Genomic DNA, 23,480 nt, shown 5'->3' on the forward strand with positions numbered 1-23,480 from the left:
TGCCTAGCAGCTTTTAGTCCTCACCCACAGACACAAATAATTTTTACATGGCTGCAATGAGAGTCTATATACCATTTTGTGTTCTTGTTTTTTTTCAATGAACATATCATAAACACACTTTCATATTTAGTCTTCCAGAATTATAATTTTTAACAGCTACATAATGGTTCACTGCTGACGCTAAATTCCATAAGAAATCTCTCATGCGGGATTAACATAAAGGACAATGTCCTCAGTAACAGTTTCATAACACACACAGAAGAGATTTTCATATTACTTGCTCGTAACTACCTTGGCTAAAAGCCAAGGGTGTAACATTAAAGCATTTCTGCAGGGGCTGAGCTAATATGGTTCAGGCATGTAACCTTCTGGTGCCTTAACTTGATCTGGGGACACAACTTAAAATGCCACCTAAAGGAGTGGATGGATAGAATGTCCCTTACAATATATTCCATAAATATCTCTTCTCACAGCCAGACTTTTGACAGGACCTCAGAGGCTGACTACACTTCTCTGGTGAAGGCCAGAAGTGTTGGTATGCTCTGTTGTCAATTGAGGCAGGATCCATATGTTTTGGAAGCCAGATGAACAGGTGTTTGGGTGACAGGGTTTACATTCTGGCTTGAAAGTCGAGAAGCTTGGCCAGCATTGTTGCTTGCATGGAAGTTTACCTCACGTCCTCATGGAGGTAGGGTGCGGGTGAAGCCGGATTTTTTGCAGGAAGCAGCTTTTTGATCTGAGTTGCACACCACAGAGGAGGGATTTTTGATTTGAGCAATTTTCAAAGCCTATAACCAGTCAGGTAGCCTGGGCATACGAAGGGAAGTCTCATAAATATTCCAGTGGAACCTCTGGTTTTAGGAACTGAAGGGTCCCAGGGTGCCTACCACTGTGAATTTGCTGCAGAATGGGGTTTTACATTGACCAATTGAATTTTGGAGGCTGCCACCAAGGATAATTAAATTTTTTTACATAAATGATGTTGAGCTGTTATTTCTGGCTCCAATTATGTACCAGAGCCAGTTGCCTCTTAAGAGCTACACCTGATATGTGATAATACTCTGTCTGCAGCGTAAGGGTTGACTCATTTTTTATCTTAAAATTTTTATTGTATTAACATTACAGCCACAAGACAAAAAAACTTGTGAAAAATAGAGAAATAGAAGAAAATAATTACCCATGATCCCACCATCTCAACACAATTATCCTTAGAGTTTTGTGTACTTCCCTTATTTTTTTCACGACCATATTTTTACATATTTACATTTGTATTTGTATATAAATTCGTGTCCTCTCTTAATAATTGTAATTACACAAGTAATACATGAATATTTTCCTTTAAAAATTTAAAACATTAAAGGGGCACCTGGCTGGCTATCAGTAGAGCATGGGACTCTTGATCTTGAGGTTGTAAGTTTGAGCCCCATGTTGCCTGTAGAGATTACTTAAAATCTTCAAAAAAAACTTTAGAACATTACAGAAACAGTTAAAAGTCCCTTTGGTCCCTTATTCCATTTACTCTTACCCCTCCCTAAAGTTACCACTGTCATGAGTTTGATATGTATTCTTCCAGATCTTAAAAAAAAAAAAAATGCTCTTATGTAGGAAAAATGTAGTATTGTTTTGTGTGCAGTAAATGGTTATGTTCGGCAACTGGCTTTTTTCACATGAAAAAAGTTTTTGAGATTTATCCTTACTGATACATGGAGTTCATTCCTTTTAACGGTTGTATAATATTCCATTTAATGACTCTGCCACATTTATTTAGCCATTCCCTAAAGGAGAATTCTCATCTGTGTGTGTGTGTGTGTGTGTGTGTGTGTGTGTGTGAAGAGGGCTAGCAAGTCTGCTAAACTGCCTCAACTTCCCTAGTTACTCTGAGCATATCAATGCAAAGAGACAACCTGAAGTAAGAAAAAATAAGTCACTTTACCTGCAGACACAGAGATGCTTGGTCTCCAGGTATCACCATTTTGGGAGCCTCGATTCACAGTGCTGTCCAGTAGAACTCCCCGGGATGATAGAAATGTTCTGTCTGTGCACTGTCCAATATGGTAGCCTATTCAACATTTGAAATGTGGCCAGGAAACTGAGGAGCTGAGTTTTAATTTTTTTAACTTTAATTTAAACTTGGTCACATGTGGCTAGTGGGAACTGTATTGGATGGTACAAGATTCTTGCATAGGATAATGGAAGCCACAGTCCCTCACACTACAAATTACATGATCAGGAGCTCTAAGACAATCACGTCCACCCTCCAAAGGTCAATGGATGATGCTAAGATCTTGTATTTGTCCTTCTTTTAAGGTTAAATCTCCATGTTCCTAGTTCCCAGATGGGTTACAAGATGGATTATCAAACGGAAAAAACAAGGTTGCCAGAAAGTCTGCCTTTCTGGGAATGACTATACTCATGCCAAACCATGTAGAAATTCATTTCTAATCTCAACACTCTCACTTGACATTTAATAAGCTAAAATACCCCATCAGTCATCCCACTAGCCCAGTAAAAGCCTCAAAAATGACGGATGTAGTACACAGAAATCAACAGAATAGTACAAACATCTTACAAAAAGAGGCTTGGCTATGAGCCAGCATTATTTGGTTAGTTGAGTTGTGTGTCATAAACGGGGTTTAGAGCCAGAGAGAACTATCTACTTTCTTGTTTTCCACAAATGCCTCTGGGATACCATGAATCCCCATCCAGATCTCCTTTATCGCCCAGAAGGTTCCTGACTGTCCCATAGAGCTTGCTAAATCTATAGCTCACATAGATAGGCACGTGGTTATGCAATTTGCTCCCAGAGTAGGCTCCAGAATGTCCAGATCTAGTGTCTAGCTGATCTTCCCTGGCAACATCAGGCAGATATGACAGCACGTGTGGGGTGAAGAAATACACAGCCTGACCCTGGAAGGAATAGTGAGGCACAAAGCACAAATACACAAATTTTTAATACAGACAATAATAAAATAACATGAAAATATGCTAGCTATGCCTGTCGTAAAAATCCACAACTAACTCCTCTTTTTCATATGGATGCCAATGTATGAAAGTATACCTAGCCTCTTGTCTTTCCCTTCCCCCTTCCGTTTCCTGTTCTTTTATGTTTACTTTCTCTGATCTCTTTGCTTAGTCTCTTTCTCCTGCCCGTGGCAGTTTCCACTGTTGATCCCCTTTCTGCTTTTCCTGGGGCCAGTCTTATAGCATCCTTCAATAAGGTCATGCACTCAGTTAATCTGTAAGTGGTATCAGGCCATTAAGATGTAAGTTAAAGAGAAAGAAGGCTTAAACACAGTCCTGTTTTCCTTGTGATTGCGGTCTGGTGTACCAGGGGACTTCTCCCTCCCTTGAGACTCCCCCACCCACTATGGAAGTAATGCCTGTTTATTCAAGAAAAAATGTAAAATATAGAGAAAAATATTTAAAGTACCCATAGTTCCATCACCCAGTGAAAGCTACAGTAATTTTTGCTGTATTTCTTTCCAGTGTTATTTTTTTCCTTCTACATAGATTTTTTTTTTTTTTTAAGTAAACCCTACCGCCAACGTGGGGCTTGAACTCAGGACCCCAAGATCAAGAGTTGCACGCTCTACTGACTGAGCCAGCCAGGTGTCCCTGTTCTATGTAGATTTTTTAATTTTTTTAAAAGATTTTATTTACTTATTTGAAAGAGAGAGAGAGCTTAAGCAGGGGGAGCAGCAGGCAGAGGGAGAGGGAGAAGCAGGCTCCCGCTGAGCAAGGAGCCTGATGCGGGGCTCGATCCCAGGACCCCGGGATTATGACCTGAGCCGAAGGCAGACGCTTAACCGACTGAGCCACCCAGGTGCCCCATGTAGATTTTTTAAAAGACATTGTTATAATCACACTATATGTATAATTTTGTATTTCAGGCTTTTCCTCCCACCTAACATAAAAGGATGTTTTCAAATGATTACATAGGTTGATAAGTATAATTTTAGAATCTGCATAATATTCCATCAGTTGGATGTACCATAGTTTAATCATTTCCATATTGCCAGCCATTTGTTGAAGTAGTATTAAAATGAGGATTTTCACAACTATTCATTGCCAAGGATCTATGTTAAGTACATATAGATTGTCCCTAACAATGACTGCCCATGTAATCATAGGCTAATGATTGTTCAATGAAAGCTCTAGTTTTTCAGAGAACAGTATATTTCCCTGTAAAGTTTAAGAGAGTACAGTAATAGTGAATCTTATAGTAGTGTCAGGACCTTTCTCTCCATGATAACAGCCTCATGTGGTAGAAAAAAATACTTTGGAATCAGACTTTTTTTTCCTTTATTCAATAAATACTCATTGAGGGCCTATTCCATGCCAGGGACAGAAAAACAAAATGCTTGCCCTCACGAAGCACATAGTCTAGTGGAGTTCACAGGCAATTAAACAAGCAATTACGCACAGCAGGATAAATACTAAGATTGGGGAAATATGAGGGGCTATAGGTGTATAAAGAGGGGCATCAAACTTGGACTTGGGGGACCAGGATGGATTCTGTGAGGCAAGCTGAAGATAGGGAGGGGACTGGGGCAGAAATTGTGTGTTCTAGACACAGGGAACACCAAGAATAAAGGCTTATAAGCATGAGACAGACTCTCTTTTACCTGAAGATGTCTTTATTTTGCCTTTGTCCTTGAAGAATATTTTTACTGAACATAGAATTCTGGTTGACAGTGATTTTTCCCGTAGCAACTTACAGATGTTTTCTACTGTTTTCTAGCATCCATAGTTTCTGAGAAGTCCATTGCTATTGGAATCATAATAGTGATTATGTCCATTGTTATTGGAATCATTATAATGATTAAAGTATGCATTTTTTTTCTCTCTCACTGCTTTCAAGATTTTCTCATGATTTTTGGTTATCAGCAGCTTGACTATGTTACACATAGGTGCAGTTTTCTCCATATTTATCCTATTGGGGCTTTGCTGAGCTTGAATCTGTAAATGTATATGGTTTTTTTTGTTTTTGTTTTTGTTTTGTTTTGCCAAATTTGGGAAGTGTTCAACCATTATTTCTTCTAATAATGTTTCTGACCCCATTCTCTCTTTCCCCTTCTTCAGGGACTCTAATCATACATATTTGAAACCTCTTATGTTGTGCCACAGGTCTGTAAGGCTCCATGCACTTTTTTTCAATCCTCTCTCATCTTCAGGTTAGACACTTTCTATTACTATATCTTCAAGTTCACTGACTCCTTCCTCTGTTATCTAACTCTGCTTTTAAGTCCATCTAGTTAATTTTTTATTTCAGATATTGTGTTTTTCAGTTCTAGAATTTCCATTCAGTTCTTTTTTATATTTTCTATTTTTCTGCTAAGGTTTCCCATCTTTTCATTCATCACTGGGGTATTTTTCTCTCCTCATCAAGCATTATCATCTCCACGTGAGCTTCCATCAATTGTCTTTTCCCTGAGAATGGGTCACATTTTCCTGATTCTTTATATATTGAGTGATTTTACAGGGTTTCCAGGACTTTGTGAATGTTACGTTGTGGAGACTCTGGATTCTGTTACATTCCTCTGAAGAGTGTGGATATATTTGTTTCAGCAGGCAATTAGCTTGGTTAGATCCTAACTGAAAACTCTGCCTTGCCTGTCATGGGTGGCAGCTCAAATATCAGTTTTGTTCGTGTTAGTTGTAGATAGAAGTTGCTTTGAGCCTGCCCTATCTATGCATGCATGGTTCAGGATAAGTTGAAGGAAGAATTCATACAGATAATTTAGGGCTCCTTTTCTCAGGATGTCTTTTTGAAATATCCCCTCACTTCCTAGACACTGTGGTTGCCCCAGGCCCAGTCCTCTGGTTTTTCAGGCTAGAAAAATGAGGGTTTCCTAATGTAGTTTTAGTGGTGTGGCTGGTGACTGCTGTCTGCCCTCAGGCTAAAGCCATAAAAATGGGAAACTTGTCCTATGCTGTTCCCTTGTTCCAACCTCCCTCCAATAACTGCCTGCCTTTGCTCACTGTCTGGAATTTTCAGGTGTGTGTGTGTGTGTGTGTGTGTGTGTGTGTGTTTTATTCAGAGTTTATAGATGCTATCTGTTGAGAGTTTACTCCATCAAACTGACAATGGAATCTGTGAGAGATTCTCAGATGAGCTTACTTCATATTTTGGGGGGAAAATCATAGCCCTCACCTTCTCTCTTTTTCACCTTAACATTTCTCTAAATTATCACTCATCTTCTCTTCAGGGAAAAACGGGGTAACTTGTTTACTTTTTCCCTTTTTCCCATCACCTCCTGTTTTTGGCAGGAACTACAACTCATCCATCTATTCATTCAGTTATTCAACAAATATGCATTAAGCCAGGCATTGTGCCAGGCATTAGGAGCAACAAGAGTAAGTAAAAATAGAACCTACTTCACTAAGACTGCTCTCTTTAGGGTTATCAAAGGTCTGTCTTCTTCTTCTTCTTCTTTTTTTTAAAGATTTTATTTATTTATTTGACAGAGAGAGAGAGAGAGAGAGAGAGCACATAAGCAGGGGGAGCAGCAGGCAGAGAGAGAGGGAGAAGCAAGTTCCCTGCCGAGCAAGGAGCCACTCACTGGTCATGGGGCTTGATCCCAGGCCTCTGGGATAATGACCTGAGTCGAAGGCAGACACTTAACCGACTGAGCCACCCAGGCACCCCAAAGGTCTGTTTTCTTAATTACCAGATCAAATAAATGTATCTCAGTCTTATCCTCTCCAACTTCATTGCTCCATCCTCCATTGACTCTGGTGACCAGCCTCTCCTTACAACTCTCTCCTTTGTCTTCCAGTTCTTCCACCTCATTGATTTTTCCTCTCATTTTCCAGGTAGAGGAATTCTCAGAGACTTTGTCCTTGGTGCCTTTCTTCTCTTGTCCTTGGCAGTCTTACTCAATCTTAGTGTTTCAACTGCAACGTACATGCATGCCAAGACTCCTAAATCTCTATCTTCAGCCCTGACCTCTCTCCTGAGATTGAGACTTGAATTTCAGCTATTTGTCTCCACCTGGTTGCCTAACAATCCCATTAAACTGCACGTAGTCAAAAATCCAACTCATTATATAGCCCCTGAAACTGATCTTCCTCCTGTGTTTCCTATATAGGTTAATTCCTGATACTGGAAGCATATAATTAAATAAAAGCTGGATCAGGGCTGTTGCAAAAGGGGTTCTTGTGCTGGATGGGAAGGTTGACAATAGGAAAGCTCTAATGTCCCTTTCAATTCTGTGATTCTATTATGTTCCCAGCACAGTGCTATACATTTCCTTCAAGGAGCTCACAAATGAATTGGGGGAGACAACAAGTGAGTGATCACTAATCCTGACTTCAAATGCAGCAGGAATTCAGAGAAGGGAGATAGTATGCATTGAGGTAGTAAGAGAAAACTAATCTAAACTCTTCGAAGGTAGAAGCTGTGTTCCTTTATTTCATTTCTATCCTCACAGCACTGTTCTCTACACATTGTAGAAACTCCATAAAGACTTCTTGAATGATTTTGTAATCACTGTTAATGTTTACTGAGTACACATTAAGTGCATAGCTCTTCACTAAATGGTGCATAGGTTAACCAAGATTTGATACAGACTCTGACATTTTTCAATCATTCAGTCAACCAACAAATATTTACTGTGTCTATTAGTTGCAAGACACCGTGCTAGACATTATGGGGGATGCAAGATACAAGAGAAGTAGAAGTTTTAGTCTCTTCCCCTAGGGAGTTTACAGTATGGTTGGTAAGATGAGACATAAATGCACACAAGACTAATTAAGAATGCAACTCAGAGCCAAATGAACATTATAGACAATAAGTCTGTAAAAATTTTAAAATTTACTGTAGACTAGACAGATATGGAGGCTTTATGGAGGAGGTGGGACCTGCACTTGGCTTTGAAGGATGGGCAGGAATTAAATAGGCTTGAAGTTCTCATAGTTATTAAGAAAATAGAATTCAACACAAAAAGTTTCAGGCTAAAGACCAAACAGATGAAGAACAACATCTAGGCAGGAGTAAAAGGCAGCAGCTTACACCAGAATGTTATTGAGCAGTTGTTAGTGACATTCTACCCCTTCCCACCATATGCACTTTTTTCCTTTCTCTCCTTTTTCCTTTTCTAGTTTTTTTTTCATATTATTCCCTTTGTGGTGCCATACAGGGCTAAAAGAATCTTCTTTGAGAGGCTGGTTAAAGACCTGGGCTCCACAACCAGGCTGTCTGGGTTCAAATCCTAGCTTTACCACTTATTATCTGTGTGATTTTGGGCAAGTTGCTTAATCTGTCTGTGCATCATCAATAAAATGCAGATATAAAGATAGCACCTATGTCATAAGCTTGTTTTGAGGATTATAAGAGTTAAAAGTATCTAAAGTCCATAAAAGAGTGTCTGGCACTTAGTAAGTGTTCGATAAATGTTAGCTTTTATTAAGGGAAGAAGGCTAACTAACCGCAACATGATGATCTTTCCAGGTCTTATTGTTGCTGGATAATTCATTAGATAATTAACAAGCATCTGTACAGAAGCTGGAGGACAGACCCGTGTCGGCTAGAGTTAGGTCTTTGGCGACCCTGGATAAACCTGCATAGATGCTCACACTCTCAGGCCTCATCACTTTTTCCCCAAATTGCCCTCACCCCTACGTGATCCAGAGGGATTTTAGTAAAGTAAATACAATCAACCAACTTAAGTAGACAAGCTGAGTATTTAAAGGACACTTCGTCAACATAGGGAGGGAACTGACAACTTTCAGAAGGGATTTAAAATAGAGACTTAGCCCTTAGGGAGGTGCCAGGTGAACTTAGGGTTAAATGAACTTCTGGAAGGGGAGAAGTCAATAATGCTAGTAGGCAGCTAGATAGGTGTGTGTGTGGAAAGAGAGCAGGGCTCTACAGAAAGGCGGCTAAACTCTGGATCCACATTCCCTGAAGTACAAATTGTGCGTCATGAGGGCTGTTCTCTGGTTTTCCTCACTGCATTACTTCTTTTACACCCAGACCTTACCCCTACGCCCTCCTTGCAGTTCCAGACCCGTGTTCCCAAGAACACAAACACCCTGAATTATAAGGGCTTTTGAGTTGCCGTTTCCTCGGGACAGTCTGAATAAAGACTAGAGAGAACTTCTTGTCAGTATGATTGCATAACACAGACTTGGAGATTGTGCAATCTCCCTTTGGAAAAATTTCCGAGCAGGAAGATGGATAGGGGGTTAAGGTACAGTATTCCTCATGGTAAGAGGATGAACTAATGAGATTCCTTCCAATTTAAGGATCCTAAATCTCTGTCTTTTGTGTTCCCCACCCCCGACTCTGGACTCCTTCTGGCAAAGAATGAGTGTGGTCAAGGAAACTCAAGAGAGAGAAAAATGGGTATTGCTCACATTGAGTTTTGATGTCACCTGTTTGCCAAGACATTTGACTGGGCTATTTTTTTTCTTGGTGTGATAATTGAGGTACAGAGGATAACTGTGCCTTGTTCAACATCACTTGGTAACTGTGAAGCTCTGTGCCCCTCACAAAAAGCAAAAAATTGTGTGTGTGTGTGTGTGTGTGTGTGTGCGCGCGCGCGTGCGCGCTCACGTGCGTTCGCACACCAGCTGGTAACAGCTGTTATCTGTTATTATTGCAAAGGATTTAATTAGCCCAGTACCTTCTATGCTCCCCCCATCAAATCTTTTTCTTTAAAAAAAAGACCATGTATTTACACCTCATTATGAATTTAACTTGTACAAGTCTCCTAGGGCTATTTGATTTTAAGCCTTATCCCTTCACTTACCTGTATTTTCAACTTCCCACTTTACTATGAAATCCCTATCCCCCAGCTGTTAAACATACTCAAGTCTCTTCTCCCTTTAAACAAACAAACTCTTTTTTGACAGTGCATTGCCCTCTAGCTACCACATTTCTTTCTTAGGCCAGCTTCTCAAAAGAATAGCCTCTACTAAATGTTTCCACTTCTCCAGCTCTGATCGGATTCTTAGTCCAAAGCCATCTGGGCTCTATGCCTCGTGCTCTACTGAAACTGCTCTCATTTAAGCAATTGTCAAATTTAGTGGACAGCTCCCAGGCCTTATATTATTTGACCGTTGCACTGTATTAAACACTGTTAACTACCTACTTGCTTGCTCCTTTTGGAAAATTTCTTATCCCTCCCCTTCAGATCACTATTGTCTCCTGGTTCTTTTTCTACCTCTCAGACTACTTCTTCCTGGTCTCCTTCACGAGCTTCTCTTCCTGTGCCTGCCCTTTAATATTTTTCCCAAATGAAATTCTTTTTTCTGCTTAAAAAAAGAATATATGTTCATTATGTAAAAATCAGACCCTTTAGAAAATTATAAATAAAAACATAAATTCCAACTGAAACCTCACCACACAGAGGTAACCACTGCTAACATTTTGATTTATATCCTTCCAGTCTTTAAGAATTATATATATCATATCCAGTAATACAAATGGTATCACATTACAATATATTCTACCAGTTTTCTTCGCTTTTTCGTGGGCACCATTCCATATCAATGAGTATAAAACATCATTTTAAATGGATACAAAAGAGAACCCTGAATTTGGCCATTTATACAAGACTGTGTTTTATGCAGGAAGTGACTGAGATACAAAGTCTGTAAAATATAGGACCCACTGCTCCTATGTGAGACTCGCCATACAAACCCATTTGCAAGTTAGAAATACATGGCTACAAAAATATTGCATTGCATAAAATGGACAATTATTTACTCTTAAAGACGAGCTCCATATACTGGTATCTTTATGTGACTGTTTGAGTATTTTCTCAGGATAAATTATTGGAAGTGAAATTTTTGAGTCAACAGTTTCCGTAAATAACATTACAATTTTTTTTTAAATACAAAAGTACTTAAACACAAATGCAATGAAAATGAAAAACAACTCTCCCTGCTGTCCCTGACTCCTGTTCTCCAGAGACAACCAGTATGACAAGTTTCTTGAGGTCAAAGTTTTTTTTCAATTCCTACTGCCAATTTGCCTCCCAGAAAAATTGCACGGATTTACACTCTCATCAACACTGCCTGCTTTCACCAATTTTTAAAAAGATTTTATTTATTTATTTGAGAGAGAGAGAGCACAGAGGGAGAGTGAAAGGGAGAAGCAGACTTCCTGCTGAGCAGGGAGCCTGATGTGAGGCTCAATCCCAGGACCCTGGGATCATGACCTGAGCAGAAGGCAGATGCCTAACCCACTGAGCCACCTAGGCACCCAGCTTTCACCAATTTTTAAATCTTCTGCCCTTGCCTCTTCACATTTTTCTTTCTGTATTATATGCTAATGACTCCCAAATCTCTAACCCTTCCCCCACCCTCGAGCTCCAGGCCAGTATTTCCAGCTGCCTGCTAGACATCGCCACCTGGGTGTCCTTCAGACACCCCAGGTTTTTCTAAATGGAACTTGGTCTTCCTCCCAAACTTACTTTTCTTTCTGTAATTCCAATTTTGATCGGTGGTACCAGCATCCACCTAGTTACCTAAATCAGAAACTTAGGAGTCATTTTCATTTTCTTTCCCCTCCCTTCAAATAGCAATAATAGTTAATAGTTACTGAACACTTACTATTCACACACATTTTGTTTCATTTAATTCTCACAAAAGCCCCAGAGGTGGCTTTTAGTCTTAGCATTTCTATTTTACAGATGAGGAAAACTGGATAACTTGCTCAAGGCCATACAGCTAGGAAACAGGAATTTAAACCCCGGGCAGCTTAAGTCCCTAGCTCACATGCTTAAGCCCTATACTATACTACCACCATATTTAATCAGATACGAGTTTTACCTATTTCCTCAATCTCAGTCCTATCTCTTTCCTTTTCTTCATTCATTCCCACTATCACCACCTGATTCCAAATCATATTGTCGATACTCTCATAATTAGCCTCATTCAATTCAAATACATCTTCCATGTTGCCTGAAAAATAATCCTTCTAGGGGCGCCTGGGTGGCTCAGCCGTTAAGCGTCTGCCTTCGGCTCAGGTTGTGATCTCAGGGTCCTGGGATCGAGCCCCACATCGGGCTCCCTGCTCGGTGGGAAGCCTGCTTCTCCCTCTCCCACTCCCCCTGCTTGTGTTCCCTCTCTCGCTGTGTCTCTCTCTGTCAAATAAATAAATAAAATCTTAAAAAAAAAAATAATCCTTCTAACACACAAATATGATCATGTCTTTTTTTAAAGATTTTATTTATTTATTTGTCAGAGAGAAAGAGAGCGACAGGCAGAGGGAGAAGCAGGCTCCCCAGATGAGCAAGGAGCCCAATGCGGGACTCGATCCCAGGACCCTGGGATCGTGACCTGAGCGGAAGGCAGACGCTTAACCGACTGAGCCACCCAGGTGCCCCTACACTGAAGGATTTTTAACAGGAAAAAATACATGATCAGGGACGCCTGGGTGGCTCAGTCGGTTAAGCGTCTGCCTTCAGCTCAGGTCACCATCCCAGAGTCCTGGGATGGAGTCCCACGTGGGGCTCCCTGCTCAGCAGGGAGCCTGCTTGTCCCTCTCCCTCTGCCCCCCCCACTTGTGCTCGTGTGCTCTCTCTCAAATAAATAAATAAATATTTTAAAAAAATCCTTCTGTGGCTTCCTATCACCTACTTCATAAAGCCAGAGATCCTTTGCTTCATAAAGAAGGATCACCCTCATTGCCTGTCCCCAGCCAGTCTACTTCTCAAAGCATTTTCTTTATGCAATCTGAGTTGGTGACACCTGCCTAAAAATATGCTGTTTCTTATCATGATGACTTTGCTTATGCTATTCCCTCTGCAAGAAATTGCCTTTTCCCATTTCCACTTCTATTCGTCCTTTATGCCTTTTCTTTTCTTTTTTTTTTTTTTTAATATTTATTTATTTGACAGAGAGAGACACAGCGAGAGAGGGAACACAAGCAGGGGGAGTGGGAGAGGGAGAAGCAGGCTTCCCGCAGAGCAGGGAGCCCGATGCGGGGTTCGATCCCAGGACCCCGGGATCATGACCTGAGCGGAAGGCAGACGCTTAACGACTGAGCCACCCAGGCGCCCCCCCTTTATGCCTTTTCATGTCTGTCAAACTCAGATGTTTTCTCCTCCAGGAAGCTTTCCCTAATTCCTCCAATTATTCATGTCCTATGTGCTGCTTGGAACACTCACTTATTTTGTATTTGTCATTAGTTTTATTTACTTGTCTCCCATTCTTTTAGTAAAGAATGTTAACTCTTTGAGGGCAGAGACTCCCTTATTCTACTCTAGGTCTTTAGTGTTTAGCATGGTGCCTGGCACATAAGTGGTTGCTTAGTAGCTATCAGTTAAATTGAATTAAGTAACTTAACTGTGAAATTATAGGGTCTCGCACTCTGTCGAAAGGATTTCAGGCATCAGTGACATGGGAAATAGCAGAAGAGGCAGGTGCAGGGGGGAGAAAGGATGACCTAAAATCACCACCCTTCATGTGGGCCATGTGTAAATTAGTCACATAAGTAGCAATATGTCTATAGATATTTTCTCATTTAGACACGTATTCTATCTCCATTATGGGCTGCAAGCAACCTCCGAGCAGTGTCAAGTATGGAGTTCTGCAGAGTAGAGGCAGAGGTATGAAATAAATGCCCTCAATTTGCTAAGAAATATATCTGAGTACACCTGGGGTGAGCTTTATGTGGTAACAAGTGCAGGATGAAGATATGCCCCGATTTTCCTGAAAAGTGAGAATGAGCAATCGCGTTTACCCCACCCTCGCTGCTTCCCTGGCACCGTGGTGCTGAATGCTCAGTTGCATGTGGAACGAATTGAAACCATCAGTGGCACCAAGTGGCAGGGCTGCGTTCTAGATTCTTAGTATTATTGTTGGAACCCCACCCTCCGGAGAACACCCTTCTATTTTCGCGCAAAACCCTGACTTATTCAGGTCACGGGGCTTCGGCCTATCACTGCAAGGTCCCAGTTTGCGGGGCAGTGCCCGCAGCCGATAGATACACGGTATAAGACCATTTCTTGGGTTTGGGGAGCAACGATTGGCGGATTCCGCCTGTGGTGCTTCCCAGGATATGGGGCGCTACGTATCGGAGATGCAGGTTCCGGGGCGGCCACAAACACCGCCCGGAAGCCTGAATGAGGCCTCCAATGTACGGGACTCACAAGCCTCAGCGTGGCCGCTATTCAGGGTGCCGGGCCCGGGGCCAAGGGAACGTGCGCGTGCGTGCGTGCGTGCGTGGGCGCGCGTGCGCGGCGCCGCTGTCTGTGGGTTGGCTGGTTATTTTGCAAACGGGAGGGGCTGTGCGCGCTCCTGCCTCCGGTCTCTGTCCCCCACCCCCTTCCCCGGTCCCGGTCTCTCCTTCGGAAAGATGTCGGACACGGCAGTGGCTGACACTCGGCGCCTTAACTCGAAGCCGCAGGACCTGACTGACGCTTACGGGCCGCCAAGTAACTTCCTGGAGATCGACATCTTTAATCCACAGACGGTGGGCGTGGGCCGCGCGCGCTTCACCACCTATGAGGTTCGCATGCGGGTGAGTCACGGGGTGAGGGAGACAGCTGAGGGAGGACCAGGCGGCTGGGCGGGGAGGGCCGGGGGGGGCTGCCATGGGGACGACTAACATTGGCCGAGACGCTTGGAGGGGTCATTTGGGGGTTAGGGGCTTCATAGGTTTGGAGAGAGGTCTCCAGACTAGGTTGTGGCCCTAGGATACGGAAAACTCCTGAGGGGGACATCGGACTGGGGCGAGGGAAAATAAGTACCTATGAGCAAGAAGTGAAGCATGGCTGGATAAGGGTGGGGACGATGGAGAAGATTACAGTGAGTAATGAAAGGAAATAGGAATCCTGACTGTAGCGACAGAAGGAGGGAAGGAAAAGTGGCAGAGGGCTGGGGGGATGGAAAGCCAAGGTGATACATCTCTGGGTCCCATAACTAAACTAGGTTGTGGGAAGTCAGTCTAAAGAGGGAGGGCAGGACGCCCCGATTTCTTCCTAATGAGGTCTCCCTGAAATGATGGAGTTAAGGAAAGCCTGGATTAAGGGGGAGATAGACTCCAGGAAAGGGAGACAGTGGGCTTGGTAGAGCAGAAATAAGAAAGGGAGTCTCCTTGAGATTGAGTGCTCCCCAGACTTGTGTAGAATTAGCATCTGAAAGAGAGAAATGTTTTGTGCTTAAGTTTTCTCAGGTACCACATGCTGTGTCTCATGGTGAAGCCTGGCCTTGCAAGGGGATTGGTGGATTGTCAGTCGGTGCTCTCATCCTGTGCTGATCCTTTAAATTTGAAGTATCCAGGATGTTTGTTTCAGTACTGGCTCCCATTTGAGCTTCTGTATACATATGGTCATTTGACCTTTCTGTTCTAGATTAACTTTTTGGGTTAAGACCGTGGTCTGTGGTTAATTTAATATATGACATTTCAGGAGTGGCTTCTTCCAGTGTGCACTGCAGAGGACTTTATTCTCTAGTTCTTAGTCCACACTGCAAGGATGGAATGTGCGGATACAGTAGTGGTTTGCAGGTTCTTTTGCCCAGTTGAATGGTTACAGGCAAAAAAGTTGGAGAACCATTTTCTAATTTTCCTTATGTTTTTTTCTCAGACTAGAGGGCCAGAATATTCTCTATGGACAGCATGCTGCTCAAACAGCATTTGAAGACCTAAAAGAGTGTATGTGCTTTCATTTTTGAATGAATGAATGAATTAAATGAGAGTGTGTCTCCTGCCTGGGCTTTGAAATTTAATTGAGAAATGATGCTCTCCAAATTCCAAGTTTGGCCAAGTCCAAACTGAAGAAAGAAAATCGAAGCAAAGATTGGAAAAAAACTCTCCTTTATAAGAACTACTTGGAACCATCTCTTTGGGGAAGAATGGAAGTTAGATCCCTGAAAATACAATAAAAGCTGGGAACTGTTAGTGGTAGAAAACTTAATTACTTGAGGAAGACTGGGCATAACTTGTTCAGTATAAGGATTCTCTACTGTGGGGTTTTAGAGACAATGTCTCCATGCATTACCCAAGAGCCTTAGGGACTATGAATGAAATGGCTCTCTTTTATTTATTTAGATTTATTTATTTGAGAGAGAGAGAGAGAGTGAGCATGTGGGTGCACAGAGGGAGAGGGAGAGAGAGTCCCAAGCAGACTCCACGCTGAGTGTAGAGCCTGACCTGGGGCTTGATCGCAAGACGCTGAGATCATGACCTGAGCTGAAACCAAGAGTCAGACACTTAACCAACAGAGCCACCCAGGCGCCCTGAAATAGCTCTCGTCTTAAGGCATTCTAATAACAACAGAGACTGTTCATCTAGTGCCTACTATGTGCCAGGCACTGAACTAGGTTTTGGTTTCTAAATCCTTACAAAAATGACATTTTACAGGTAGGAAACTGAGGAGGAGTGCAGTTTTAGTAACTTTCCCAAGTACACATAGCTAATAAGTGGGGCTGGGATTTGAACCCAGGTCTGTCTGACCCCAAAGCCCCTCATCATACTCTTTCCACTACACTTTAGTCTCTTTGGCTGTGCTTAGTTGCAAAACTTTAGTGTGCAAAATTTTTTTTACCATTAAGCTTTTAATCTGTCCTTTTCACAATTTTTAATTGTACAATGATGATGGGGTTGATGGCAGTTCCTAGTTCTGTAGGTTTGAGTTAATTTGTATTGTTTATGTTAATTTGTATGGCTATCTAGGCTTTTAATATTTTAATTGAATTCAGTTTTGGAGAAAAGTTGAAATAATTGGTTTTTAATAGCTATTTTAGGTGGTTGATCATGGTAGGCATTATAGGAAGCATGAGACTCAAAGAATGGGCTTTGTGAGTTAGGCATTATGTATGGTAGAAGCAGATGGCACTGACTTTTTTTTCTTTGTATAGTAAATATTTCTGAAGCTGTTCTCTTTTATTTTGCTCAGGAAAGAATTCCCCCCCTCCCACCCTCCCAAGAAATGAGGAGTCTGGAGAGGTTTCCTGGTGACTTCACATGATGTGTGTGGAACTTTCAAATGTCAGTTGTCCTGTGGACTTGAACTTTGTTTCTTTCTCTCCTTTCCCTTGACTTTGTGTTGATAAGAGCCAAAGGACTCTCTGTATCCTGTACTACACAATCCTGTCTTCCTCATATAATTTATAGGTTGGAGCTGGGAGACTATCTTACTTAGTACACAGTAGCCCCTTCCTTAGATGGCTAGGTGCTGAGATAAAAGGTCATTATTGTCATCATCCTGTGGGGGTAGGGGAAGAATAGGATTTTTGTGAGTCAAAGGAGGAAGTCCACAAAATGGCAGTGGGTGGTTTCGCTGTGTCTTGGAAGAATCTACTCAGCATTTTCCCCCCTTTTCTTTGGTCCTTCTGTTGGCTTCTGTACTAGTTAAGGTTCTGCTGTTTGGGGATCACGTTATTTGTAATGAAGTCTGGTGGAAACCTAGAATCACGTGATACGAAAGCACTCTTTTTTCTTGCAGGATTATTCCCCCCCCAGCTTTATTGAGATGTTATTGACATATAATATTGTATAAGTTCAAGGCATATCATGCGATGATTTGATACCCATGCAGATTTCTTGCAGGATTCTGGGAATGCTCTCTATAATGTTTTATTTTGAATGGTTAATACATGCACATGGTACAAAATTCAAAAGATACAAAAAAAGATACGCTGTAAAAACTAAGTCTTCCTCCCTTCCTCTGCCCCTCTAGAGGCTCCCTTTTCCAAAGAAACCACTGTTTCCAGTTTTTTTATTTATTCTCCTAAAGAACAGGTTGTAATAAAATATTACTTTACCTGTATCTCACTCTCCTTCAGCTTATTAACATTCCTTGGACCTTGATCCTGGGTAGAGTTGTAACTAATGTAAGTTGGTTAGTTATTTAGCTTTTGATGACCTCTACCTAGAACTGGATCCTAGAAAGACAATTTCCAAAAGCATGATGTAGTAAGGACTGTGCGAAGCACTAGCATAGCTCGAAGATATTCTTTTCCTGCCCTGAGGCAGTTGTGGAGAAAGGAGAGAAACTAGTTCCTTTGATTTCCATCTGCTGATATGAATTGGCTGGTGGGAAATAGAGTCAGTATTAATACATGTGGTTGGCCGTTTCTATTTAGAATCTGTAGACAGGAGTGAGGATCAGGGCTTTTTGTTTGTTGGTAGTTCATGTCACCATTAGAGCCTAATGATTAAGATGTGGGAATAAGCTGATTTATGTCAGGGAGCAGGCGATGGTAAGCCAACTTAATGTAATTGCTATTTCTGCTGTACTTTCTAGACAAGGAGAGGGTAAACAAATACATAGGGTCTCTATTAATCAATTGAGTATTTACTGAGTAACTTGCATAGTCTGCATTTAGGGCGATGCAAAAGTAGTCACGGTTCCTGATTTCAATGAGATTAGAGTTTCGCTAAGTAGCAAGACTAACATGATACATAAAACAATAGTGTGTCAGGCACTACTAAAGTATAAATGTCATAGGAGTGTAGAGGAGAGGGAGACCAGTAAATTAAGCTGGTGTTCTCAGGAAGGATTTCCTGGATGAAATGGGACTTGATGTGGGACTTGTAGAACGGAGAGGATTTGGATGGGAAAAGCTGAGGAAGGCATACCTTGGAGGTGCTTTTCTCTTGTTCTTTACAGGAACTTAAATTCACTTTTCAACTGAAAATGTAATACGTGCATGTGATAAATTCAAATTGGTCAATGAAAAATGTAGCCCTCCCATTCCAGTTGTTTAGTCTTATACTCCAAAGTCAATCACTGTTATTATGAATAAACATTTTATTCATAAGTATAAATATATACAATATACATGTCTTCCCCCCACCCTTTTTAAAATAGTCTTCACAGCCAGCACAGAGCCCACCACGGGGCTTGAACTCACAACTATGAGATCAAGACCTGAGCCAAGATCAAGAGTCAGATGCTCAACACACTGAGCCACCCAGGTGCCCCACATATTCCCTTTTTAATTGAAGTATAGTTGACACACAGTGTTACATTAGTTTCAGGTGTTCAACATAGTTATTTGACAAGTTTATACATGACGTTGTGCTCACCACGAGTATAGCTACCATCTGTCACCATTCACTACTATTACAATACCATTGACTATATTCCCTATGCTGTTATCCTCCTGACTTACTCATTCCATAACTGGAAGCCTGTATCTCCCATCCCATTTTGCCCATACCTCCACCCACCTCCCCTCTGGCAACCAACAGTTTGTTCTCTATATTTATGGGTCTGTTTCTGCTTTTTGTTTGTTTTGTTTTTTAGATTCCACATATAAGTGAATTAAATGATGTTTGTCTTTCTCTGTCCGACTCATTTCACTTAGCATAATACCCTCTAGGTCTGTCCATGTTGTTGCAACTGGCAAGATCTCATCCTTTTTTATGGCTGAGTAATATTCCTGTGTGTGTGTGTGTGTAGCACATCTTCTTTATCCATTTATCTTTTGATGGACACTTGGGTTGCTTCCATTTCTTGGTTATTGTAAATAATGCTTCAGTAAATGAAGGGGTACATATATCTTTTTGAATTAGTGTTTTTATTTTCTTTGGGTAAATATACATATCCCTTTTTATTTTTTTTATTTTTTTTAAGATTTTATTTATTTGACAGAGAGAGAGAGACAAAGCGAGAGAGGGAATACAAGCAGGGGGAGTGGGAGAGGGAGAAGCAGGCTTCCCGCTGAGCAGGGAGCCCGATGCAGGGCTCGATCATAACCTGAGCCAAAGGCAGATGCTTAATGACTGAGCCACCCAGGCGCCCCACATATCCCTTTTTAAAACCAAATGGAGCGGGCGCCTGGGTGGCTCAGTTGTTAAGCATCTGCCTTCGGCTCGGGTCATGGTCCCAGGGTCCTGGGGTCGAGCCCCGCATCGGGCTCCCCGCTCGGCGGGAAACCTGCTTCTCCCTCTCCCACTCCCCCTGCTTGTGTTCCCTATCTTGCTGTGTCTCTATCTGTCAAATAAGTAAATAAAATCTTTAAAAAAAAAAAAAAAAAAACCAAATGGAATAAAACAACAAATAGAGGCAAGCTCTATGTACTGTTCTGTACCTTAATTTTAATGCTTAATATATTTCCAGACTGGCTCATATATATTTCACATTCTTTTCATAGCTGTACAGTAATTCTACTGTATAGGCATACCGTAATTTATTTAACCAATTATCTATTGATGGACATTTATTATTACAAATAAAGTACAGTGAAACCCCTTGTGCATACATATTTGCATACAACTTTAAATCTATTTATAGGATAAACTCTAAGCAGCAAGGGACTTCTAATCACCAACTGTGACAAGGCTGGATGTGGTAAGGATCGGTATTTACCTGGTGGTATTTTAAAGGAGTTATAGGAACATGGTTCACAGGATTATTTCTTCATTGGGCCCTGTCGAAGTGGTTCTGACAGGTGGCTACCACAGGCTGAACATTAGTTACCATCTCTCGTCTCTCATTTTTCCTTCCCCTGTAGACAAACCTACCTATCTTCAAGCTGAAGGAGTCCTGTGTACGGCGGCGCTACAGTGACTTTGAGTGGCTAAAAAATGAGCTGGAGCGAGATAGTAAGGTATGACCCCATTCCCTGTGTGGGATCCTCGGAGGAGGAGATCTACATAGGCTGAGAGGGCATGAGATCATAGTCTATAAAATTTTAAAGGCAGTGGAGCAGCTGAACACTATCCAATCCCAACACATTGGATCTGGGTGATACCCTTTGAAACTTTAAAGTGGTAAGTTCAGGACAAATTTTAAAGAAAAAGTATCACTTGAATTAGTGGCTAGTAAAGTCATACAACTTAACTCCTATAGGTGCTGAAAATATACAGTATAGTGTCAGGAAAGGCCTAGCTAAATTACTGGATGCTGGTGGATTGTGAAAGAAAGTGAGGAATATTTGGAGTTTATTTCCTTTCTTTTGAGGTGGTAAACCTGTCCTTCTATAGAATCAGTTGGGTTCATTTTTGACCTGAGCCATCTTGACTGTGCTTATGGCCTCAGTTCTTGCAGGTTGCTGGCCGTGGGGTGAGGTAGACCCTGCCTGATAGGAAATGGGATATACAGTGCTTCACCCTCTCATACCCTCTTCGTCCTCTCTCACGTGGCTGCTATTTTGCATCTGCCTGCAGATTGTAGTACCGCCACTGCCTGGGAAAGCCTTGAAGCGTCAGCTCCCTTTTCGAGGAGATGAAGGGATCTTTGAGGAGTCCTTCATTGAAGAAAGGAGGCAGGGCCTCGAACAGTTTATTAACAAGTAAGCCAAGTTCCTGGGGACTCTTCTTGCGGCTTTTGCCATCATGGTCTTTCTACGCTTTGTCTGTCTCTTCTTCTGGAATGAGATGTGATGCCAATTGTGTGGTGAGCTGACACTGGACAGTAAAACTCCGTTCCTTTGAGCCGAATTCTGATTCTGTGCCTCAGGGCCTGAGAAAGCACCACATGGTGGATGTGTTTGGGGATTTCGGTGTACCATACCCCTCTCGCCCCCTTCTCCTCTATAATGTTAGGGTTGGAATGGTGCCCCGTTGCTGTCCTCTACTTGCTTGAACCTCTGGAGGAGCTGCCCTGGCCCTTCCTCCCCTGTCCACACCCCCATTGCTCTGCAAATTCTCTCTGATCCCAAATACTACTGATAACCATCTTGGTCTCTTTATAGAATTGCTGGGCACCCACTGGCTCAGAACGAACGCTGCCTACACATGTTCCTGCAGGAGGAGGCAATTGACAGGAACTACGTCCCCGGGAAGGTGCGCCAGTAGGAGCCCCTCTCACCACTTGCCCTCTACTTTCCTGCTGAAAATGACATTGGTTTTTACACTAAGCCTCTCTCTCTCTCTTTGATCTGAAGTTGGCTGCCCATCCCCTGGCCCGATAGACTGGCTGGCATTGTGTTCCTTGGTACCTGACTACACCATGGGCACTCTGCTAGGATCCTCTTCTCTAAGGAGAGGTGGGAACCACAGGCAGATGCCCTTTGCTTGGGGTACAGGTGGGGGGATTGGACTGGAAGGCAATTTCTTGGGCATTTACCCATGCCAGAAGGCTAATCTTTTGGGGGGGGGGCGGGTCTTGTGCTGGTGGGGCACTTGGATACATACTGATGCTGCAAGTCCAGGGGATTTTCTTACTCTTAGGTTTAACCAGGAACGCTGAGCAGGGAACAGCCCTGCATTTCCTACCTGCATGAACTTTTTCCTTTTTGGGAAGGTGGTAGAGACCCAAACGTTCTTGTTTTCTCTAGGCCTGCTCCCAGTTTTCTCAACAGTTTCTTTTGTTACTTTCTCTCTCCCTTGTTGCTTTTCATGGCAGTAAATCCTAGAGTCTAAGCAGTCTGTTGTGTGGAGCAAGGTGTGTGGGTTTTCTGGGCCCCTCATCATGGCTGCTTCAGAGTCAGAAGAAAGCCATAGGGCAGTAGGAGAACTCTTGTTGTCTAGCCCCTCTCTTTTGTGGCTCCCCACTCTGGCTGCCTGTTCTTGCTCATCAGCAGGTGAGTCAGTATGGGCCAGCAGTTCTCCCTCCCCAAGCCCTTGATACTTTATAGGTTAGCTTTGCAGGTTTGATGGCTTGAGGGGTGGGGGCAACTCACCACTGCCAGGTAACTCCCTAAAGGGTGGGAGTGGATCATTTTCTAGGTACCTCCCAGTGGTGGGGAACGGCATCACTACCCTCCCCCTTCCATCCTCCCTTCCCCCCATCCCATTTAGTGCTGCCATAGGGCAGAAGCACATGAACAAACCACACAGTCTCTGACTTCTAAGCACTTTGAGCTGTTGAATGGGGCTCAGGGGCAAGAGTTGTCGCTGCCCTCCCCAGCTTGGTCACAGGGTTTTTGAACTGCCTGCACTCCTTTTCCATGGAATTCCAGCATTCTCCCCAGAATTTGAGCTAGAGATAGCAGCGGGGTATGGATGTCCCAAATCTTAGAGTCTGAAGCAGCTTTCCTGGGCTTCTGTCTGGGAGGTAGTGGTTTGTTTGCTGGGGCCTGATAATCTATCTCCAGTGGTGGGATGGGAGCAAGTTAACTGTTGTCATGTCAAAAGTGGGGACTCTTTGCTTAGACTGTCCATCATGGAAGGATTAAGTCTTGGGGAAAAGGATTATAGAGTCTGACAAGACCCTGATCAGAGAGATTAGGATTGCATTTTGACATGGGATTTGGAGTCCTTCGAAATGTTGATGTTCCCTGAGACGGATCAGCTCCCCAGCTGCTGAGCCTGTACCAGGGGCTGCGCAGCCCCTAGAGAGAGGCTCTGCTCCCTTTCCCACCTCCCCAATGTTGGTGTTGTTGCTGCCTTTTTGATTTGTATTCTCTGTTATTGACATTTTTTTAAAGAGTTCTTCTTTCATTGTGCACAAGTGCTGAAAGCCTGAGGCCCCATTTCTGCTGTGTATATATCCTGACTCGGGGCTTTTATTCAGCAAACTGTTCATTCTTCTGTCAGACAATGTCATATTCAACTCTGTTCATATTAAACCACTGTGAAGCAAGCCTCTGTTTTCCTGCTTAAGTTGTAAATATAGTATTTTTTAGTGTCT

The 23,480-nt window shown here is 42.5% G+C and overlaps 1 protein-coding gene across 1 annotated transcript; it reads left to right on the plus strand.

The window, feature by feature from the left end:
* The first annotated feature begins 14,161 nt into the window (after positions 1-14,161).
* On the plus strand, positions 14,162-23,432 carry SNX12 (sorting nexin 12). The gene is made up of 4 exons (XM_032393879.1): positions 14,162-14,476; positions 20,419-20,514; positions 21,074-21,198; positions 21,601-23,432. Exons 1-4 carry the CDS (start codon positions 14,312-14,314, stop codon positions 21,701-21,703), a joined length of 489 nt encoding a protein of 162 aa, XP_032249770.1. The 5' UTR covers positions 14,162-14,311; the 3' UTR covers positions 21,704-23,432.
* The last annotated feature ends 48 nt before the right edge of the window (positions 23,433-23,480 follow it).

This window comes from Phoca vitulina, unplaced genomic scaffold (assembly GCF_004348235.1).
Source record: "Phoca vitulina isolate PV1807 unplaced genomic scaffold, GSC_HSeal_1.0 scaffold77, whole genome shotgun sequence".
NCBI classification, from domain to species: domain Eukaryota; kingdom Metazoa; phylum Chordata; class Mammalia; order Carnivora; family Phocidae; genus Phoca; species Phoca vitulina.

Coding starts and splice junctions, on each gene's coding strand:
- SNX12 (XM_032393879.1), top strand. CDS start 14,312: ATGTCGGACACGGCAGTGGCTGACACTCGGCGCCTTAACTCGAAGCCG. Junction 14,477..20,418: donor CCTATGAGGTTCGCATGCGG/GTGAGTCACGGG, acceptor CTTCCCCTGTAG/ACAAACCTACCTATCTTCAA. Junction 20,515..21,073: donor AGCTGGAGCGAGATAGTAAG/GTATGACCCCAT, acceptor ATCTGCCTGCAG/ATTGTAGTACCGCCACTGCC.